Source organism: Papilio polytes, unplaced genomic scaffold (assembly GCF_000836215.1).
Source record: "Papilio polytes unplaced genomic scaffold, Ppol_1.0 DF823923.1, whole genome shotgun sequence".
Taxonomy (NCBI): Eukaryota; Metazoa; Arthropoda; class Insecta; order Lepidoptera; family Papilionidae; genus Papilio; species Papilio polytes.
This window is the reverse complement of record NW_013525281.1, coordinates 6,734,817-6,742,136: the sequence shown is the minus strand read 5'-3', so window position 1 is coordinate 6,742,136 and position 7,320 is coordinate 6,734,817. Positions and strand designations below refer to the sequence as shown.

The 7,320-nt window shown below is 32.5% G+C and overlaps 2 protein-coding genes across 2 annotated transcripts in view; one reads left to right on the top strand and one right to left on the bottom strand.

Moving 5' to 3' along the window:
- Window positions 1–1,641, bottom strand: part of LOC106102521 (minor histocompatibility antigen H13) — a 5,423-nt gene extending 3,782 nt beyond the window's left edge. Inside the window, exons 1-2 of the mRNA XM_013282031.1 lie at window positions 1,355–1,641; window positions 826–1,007 (exon numbers count right to left, since the gene is read on the bottom strand). Of these exons, the coding sequence (XP_013137485.1) occupies window positions 826–1,007; window positions 1,355–1,546 (374 nt within the window). The 5' untranslated portion in view covers window positions 1,547–1,641. The remainder of the gene's footprint in view (window positions 1–825; window positions 1,008–1,354) is intronic.
- A 374-nt stretch (window positions 1,642–2,015) lies between these two features.
- LOC106102151 (WD repeat-containing protein CG11141) overlaps window positions 2,016–7,320 on the top strand; it is a 12,066-nt gene continuing 6,761 nt past the window's right edge. Inside the window, exons 1-5 of the mRNA XM_013281561.1 lie at window positions 2,016–2,397; window positions 4,879–5,042; window positions 5,389–5,512; window positions 6,295–6,458; window positions 6,827–6,962. Coding sequence (XP_013137015.1) covers window positions 2,173–2,397; window positions 4,879–5,042; window positions 5,389–5,512; window positions 6,295–6,458; window positions 6,827–6,962 — 813 coding nt within the window. The 5' untranslated portion in view covers window positions 2,016–2,172. The remainder of the gene's footprint in view (window positions 2,398–4,878; window positions 5,043–5,388; window positions 5,513–6,294; window positions 6,459–6,826; window positions 6,963–7,320) is intronic.

The following is a 7,320-nucleotide window of genomic DNA, read 5'->3' as shown; positions in this document are numbered from 1 at the left end:
CGGGATAAAAAGTAGCCTATGTGTTCTTCCAGACTATGCTCTAAACCTGTGCCAAATTTCATAGAGATCCGTTCAGCCATTTAGGCTACAAACGCTAACAAAAATCCATCCATCTAAACTTTCGCATTTATAATATTAGTAAGAAGTAAGATATTAGTAAGATTACATAGCCTATCATATTACTTTATGAATTTACATATTGAGTACTCACTAATACAATAATGTATTGAAATGTATTTGTAATCTTATTTACTAAGAAATTTATTCTTAGAGTAGACCTTGGCATGCTAACTTGAACAAGTTACACAAGGTGTTTTTGCAAGTTAATGAAATAATCTATAAAGTTATATTCAGCAATTTTATCATATCCCAAAAATCTTTTATACTCAACTTGAGATTTACTCTACACTTTAAGTTATGTTGTATACAGTCCGTTTCATAAACTAGTATACACTTTGGGTTTAAAATATGAATGTATGGATCCTTCTTATGATTCCGACTACTAATTGTTGCTATTCATGATTATGTGCATTAATAATTTGAAACTGAAGGCATTTACAGGTTTCTATGGTAAAGTAACCTTTAGTTGGTACAGTCAGTTTCATATTTATATAGTTAATTGTACCAACTGAAGATATAAAGGTTGGTAAAGGGAGTTCCTTGCTACCAGAACTCCAAAAGTATACCAAACAAGCCTTTTCCTTCATTTTATTAAAGTCTCTGGCACTTTGTAGTTACCGTAACTCCACAACTAGTTCACATTCTATATTACATAGATTTTAAACTTATCTGATCTTAACTGGAATAGAAAGTTAATGTACTCACCTAAGAAGATGACTCAATGCCAACACACCAAGGAAAAAGAAGTATCCTGTTAGAAGGAGGTTAATGTACTCCTTGGAGAAGAATTGGAAGAAGATGTAAAGTGTGAATAGAGCACAGGAGGCTATCAGTGGGAACATCAAAGCATCTTTGTTGGACATTGTCTCGTGCCTCTCCCCTGATTCCTGGAACAATTGGAGTTGAGTCAAGAACAATTGAGACTTATGATTGGAATATTTTTCGTTGTTTCTGCAGTGTTAATTGCAGAATCAGTATCAGGCTGCGGAAATTTTATTCATCTACTAATTTTATGACTTATAAATATGTTACATGGTTGGTTACTTATACTGTTGACATAAAATGAGGTCAAATTAATGTGATAAACGCATAAATCTGTTATGACTACATTTACTGCATTGCTTCGTAATGCCACGATGACAAGACGTGTAACATAGCAATTGGAATAAGTTGCAATAGCATCTTTTGAGTGGTTTCAAATTGTTCTCTAAATGAAGTATGTTATAGAACTTACCTTTTGCTCCTTGAGGTATTTAACAGACCGAAAGGAGCCGAAAAATATGGGTAAGACAGCCATAATGACCAAACTCAAGTAGGCGATCGCAATGCCTTCGATACTCGTTGGTGGTTTATCCGTAACATTTTTCACAGCATCTTTAACAGTTTCCTCGATGTTTAGCGGTATTTCCGTCAAAGGTTCTGCCATTTTACTAACTATTGTTGTGCCAATAAATGTAAAAACCACAATAGCTCTCCTCGTACCACTTCACTGTTTCAGTGGCACTTTGACAAGAAAATGACAAGTGTACACTAAGATTTAGAATGTTGGTAGCATCACATTTTAGAAGAGCAATAAGTAAATGACAAACAATTAATATTCAATTCTATTCTTTATAAAAATATTTAATTAAAAGGAGAAAATAAAATGAAGTACAAAAACGTATCTAAATTAAAAATAACATAGAATGCCACTAACCATTTGTTCAACCAATTTGAATATAAGCGGGGAAACTAAAATGTTGGCACATCTGAGTGAGGGCCCTTTACGATTGGATGGTGTATTCAAAAATATGGCAAAGAAATGAAACTTCATTTTGGCTCAAAAGTCCAGTATCCAGGTCATATAATCTTTAAAAAAATCAATTTCAGTTTAAAATTGTCAAGTTTACGTCAAACGTCTAATAATTAAGCAAGTTCGACACAAGTTATGCTAGTGCTATACATATATTTTATTTAACTAACTAGCATTGATGTTAATCCCTGTATAACGCGATTATGTGTTTCAGTTAATTTTTGCGGTTTGTTTACAAACGGTTTTAATTTTGATTAAAAATGGAAGTGACTAGTGGTGCAGAGGAAGGATTTATTCGCGAGTGGACCCCTTGTTCCCATATTTTGAACTTAATTCCTCCTAGAATTCAAACGGGAATATTTTCTACGGAATTATCCTTAACATGTGTTGATGCGGTTAGTGAATACATAGCTCTTGGCACAAACGTTGGTTTGGTTTATTGGTACGATAGGAAAAAAGGAAACATTCAAAGATTGCGATGCGAGGTAAGAATCATTATATTATGTACGACATTTTAAATTAAGAAATATGTTTGCGTGTTTCTCTGTGTAGGTTAATATTAGGAAACTGAAAAAATGTCTGAATACATTCAATATGATGTAAGAAGCAACTACAGATTTACTTTCTTTTACCTTGGGCTACTTATTCTATCCTAAGTGCTCTTATGTTTGTTTTACAAATGTGTATAGTATATATTAGTCTATTAAAGTAATACATAATGCACTAGGTTTTTTTTAATAATTTCATATGCATCATTGTAGAAAACATTAACATATTCATTGTGGTATATGAAGATTACAACATAAAATATTATGACCTTATTGTTTTACCTGTAAAAAAATCATATATATTGAAATAAACAGAATTGGTCTAAATAAAATTACACTTAAAAGCAAAAGTAGATAATAATAAACAGACAACATATGACAACTTTACTTTTTACAGTTTTGAACTGCTATTGCTTACAATTATAATCTCAATTTTACATCATTCAGAGATAAGATATATCCAGTAACGAATAAGTTTTTGTAATCACTGTAATTGTTAAATAATCTGCTGTGTGTGAACAGTTCAAAAAAATATTTTACTTCCTTTCCCAAAGGTTTCCTAAATATATAAGTGTTTAGACTGTATTTATGAAATTGGTGTGTGCATGCTTATATATAAAAATATACAGAGTATTTGGTGGTTCAGTGGAAGGAAATGGCATTTTATTTCAACATACTGAGAATATAAAATGGTTCGTGCAATACAAAATTTTCAAGTGATTTTATATTTAATGTTGATATTAATTTGTCTATGTACAGTCAGCTGCATAAACATCTACAAACTTTAGAATTAATGTAGGCGTTTGGTTTCAAACATATGTATGCTTATTCATCAATCAAATCATTAGAGGTAAATGGACAGGACTCTGCTTTTTAAACCAGAGGTGAGAAGTTTTTGAAGCTATATATGTATTATTAATGTAGCGCACTGTACAGTTTTTAAGGTAATCGTTGCAAAAAATGTCCAAAAAGTTTTGGGTTTTAACGACCAGTCTAAAACTGGTTTGGCAACTGAATACAAAACAGTTACGAGAATTATGGTTGACCTTCAAATTCTTTGCCTTTACAACTTTAATATGTTTCAGTTTCTAATATCAATATGCATTGTGTGCAAATTTGTTTTTTTTTTTTCAAATTAATGTTTTAAAGATCTTTTTCTTTAAAGATCCAGTAGGATTGTAGATTTAAAATAAAATGGTTGATTTTAAACACTAAAATTTGTTGCTTTGATTGTAGTTTTGTTTCAACCACAAACTTAAAGAACAAATTCAAAATACTATCTTTTGCTTGCGACTTTATCCTTGTGAAATTATAAATTTGTAAAAAAGTAGCCCATGTTACTCAGATATAACTTTTTAATGGTGAAAGAATTTATGTAATCGGCCTTGTAGTTTTTGAGACATATTTATCTATGTGGCTAGACTAACAAAACCACGACGCATTGTCCGCGGGTATTTCCCTCTCATAGAAACTGTGAGTCATGTTTACTGAAAGAGGTTGTTGTATTGAGGACAAAGTTAAAGGAATGCAATTCGAGGATATATAATGATAGTAAATAAATCAAGGGGAATTTTATAACTGATACACACAGAATTGAACTTGTTTATACAAGTTCAATTCTGTGTCTACACTTATGTGTAGATTTTTTATTATATTAATATGAGCTGTTGCCCGCAACTTTGTCCGCGTGATATTAGAAAACATACTAACTATATAAATTACAAAAAGCTACGTAACCCTCGCGAACCGGACATTTCTCGGGGATGAAGCTTATCCAATGTGTACTCCAGACTTTGTTTTATATCTGTGCCAAATTTCAATAAGATATGTTGAACCGTTGCAGAATGATCGAGTAGACATTAAAAAACTAAATTAATGAATCCCACGGGAACCGTAACTATTCCCGGGATAAAAAGTACCCTATGTGTTCTTCCAGACTACACTCTAAACCTGTGCCAAATTCCATGGAGACCCATTCATCCATTTAGGCTACAAACTTTAACAAACATCCATGGATGGATCCACATCCATCTGGATGGATCCACATCCATCTGGATGGATATGTTTAGATGGATGGACGGATGGATATCCATCCATCCATCTAAACTTTCGCATTTATAATATTAGTTAGATTAATTAAATATGTATACTGTTTATTGAAATGATAACCATCAAATCACGGTAAAATATTCAGTATATTATAAACTAGCTGTTGCTCGTGACTTTGTCCCAGTGAAACAAAGAAGTAAAGAAAGGTATAGCCTATGTTACCGATAAATTACCTTTTTAACATTAAAACAATTTGTAAAATCGGCCCAGTAGTTTTTGAGTTACTTCAATACATACAAAAATATTAATCTTTCCTCTTTATATTTACAGTATAGATTACTTTTTTTTCAATAAACAAAATTAATTCAGGCGTCTACGTCCCCCATAACATTTGTGAAGATAGTAAGCACAGTTGACTATATGGTGGGCGCTGGTAACGCTGCGGGTCAGGTCACCGTCTTCCAGATCCCCAAAGAGCATCCAGAGAACATTCCGGACACACTAAAACCAAAGGTCGAGCCAAAGGTGGAAAGGTGAGGTGATAACTATTGCTGTATTTATCTATTTTGGAAAAATAACCGATATTAGAGGCCTGATAAACTATACATTTTACTTTGTGTGGTTTTTATAGGTAAGTGTGTAAGTGAAACAAAGTATAAACTACTAGCTGTTGCTCGCTACTTCGCCCGCGTGCAAATTAAAAATACAATAAAAAAGTATATTACTTGCAGATAAATTAACTTTCTCACTGTGAAAGAATTTTTAAAATCGGTCCAGTGGTTTTTGAGTTATTTCACTACATACAAAAAATTCAAATCTTTCATAATGTAAGTATAGATATAGATAAGGAAATACAATTTAATAATGTCTGTATGTCAGGTACACGATTGGCGATCTCCACAAGAGTAAAATCACGTCTATAGAGTGGTCAAAGAATGGCATGCGGCTGTTCTCCGGAGACAAGAGTGGCATCATCATTATGACTGAGATTGACTTCTATATGGTGAGCTCTCAACATGTTGCATTACTGCAATTTAAAATGGCATCAGTAATGTTTAAAAACTCTATCTTAATAGAGTGGTCAAATGTTATTGTCTTGTCTATACAAAAGGAAATAATCTATCCATTTGTATTTGCATATAAAGTTGAGTACTAAATATAAAAAAAAGGATTAAAGGAAACTGAATCACTTTATTATGCAGTGAATGTACAAAATTAATTTACAATGTTCTGACTTTGAAATATTTTGTAGTGTGTTTTTATTATCACTAGTAATGTATTTATTTTACATTTATATTGTCTGTTAGTTACAGTTATCTAATTACAATGGACTATGTTAAATATGTACTCTGTATTATCAAGTTTTGTCCTGATTAATGACATAGCAACAACAATTATATAGAGTTCCCTAAAATTTAAAAACACTATTCCAATTGGTTATAAATTCCTGAATAAAAAATGTTAATGAATCAAGTCTTGTTTGTTGATGGATAGCAGGTGTTTGTTTTGATGTTGTAATAAAAAACAAATATGAATAATTATTGTTTACATGTATTTTTTTATCATAACAATTACAAATGTATATAGTGGAGTTACATAGATAGTGGTAGAGCGTTGCACTGAGATAGTGGTAATTGTTGTTTTCATAACATAATATGACATATTTATGAAACATAACAACTTTATGCCAAAGGTTTAAATGACACAATATGTATTATGCGTTGTTATTTAATTTTGTTATTTGTATAATTTTAAACAACGTTACAAATTGATGATTTTTTCCAGCACTTATGCAAGTCAATGGAAATAGTGAATGAAGAGTATGAGATAGTACAGATGAGTTACCACCAGAACAGTTTGCTGGTGTCCAGTCTGTACCGCACTATACTCTGCGAGCGCCGCGACGCGCGCTGGCACGTCAGCCAGCTCGGCAAGAAGGAGAGGAAGAGGTGAGTCTGAGAGAAAGAGACAAATGTACTTTCGTCTGTGCTACTTAAATTGCATCGTAGATTTTTTTATCATTTATTACAAAGAAAATTAATACTTTAAAAACTTAAAATTTAATTTGCGTTTACTATTTATCTACTTGTATTAGTATTTTAGGGAGGAAATATTTGTATTTTTTATTTATTAAAATAACTCCAAAATTACTGGACCGATTTTAAAAATTCTTACACCATTAAAAAGCTTCGTTATCAGTGAGTAACATAGGCTACATTTTTTATTATTTTTAAATTTCATGTGGACGAAGTCGCGGGTAACAACTAGTTGTAATTCAAAATGAAATTAGCTCCAATCGTTTATGTTACTGCGGCAGCCTGTGCCGGCTGGGCGCGGTGTTCCAGCACTCGTACGCGCGCGGCGGCGGCGCGGCCGCGTACTGCGCGCGCGCCGGCCTCCGACTGTGGCGCGCCGACGCGCAGGGCAACGTGCTGCACACGCTGCTCTTCAAGGTAATACAACCTTTGCTAAATACCTTGCTTTACGTGTCTATGTATATATGTATTTATTCTATTATAATAAAGTGTATATACTCACTACTTTGTTAAGTAGGGTGTCATGTCAGCAATCACAGTATATTTTAAAATAATCCTTTTTTATTACAAAGTACTACACTTACGTCACGCTTTAGGCTATATATTTTCACGCTATTAAACTTGGGGAATAAATAAATTGGAAAAAGCCATCATGCGGGAATGGGACATAACTACTAGCTGCCCACATCAAAAAAACGAGGTTGCCATAGTAATGGCAATTGTTATCCAATGTGTAAAACCTTTGTTGTAATTTGTGCAATTGAATATTATTATT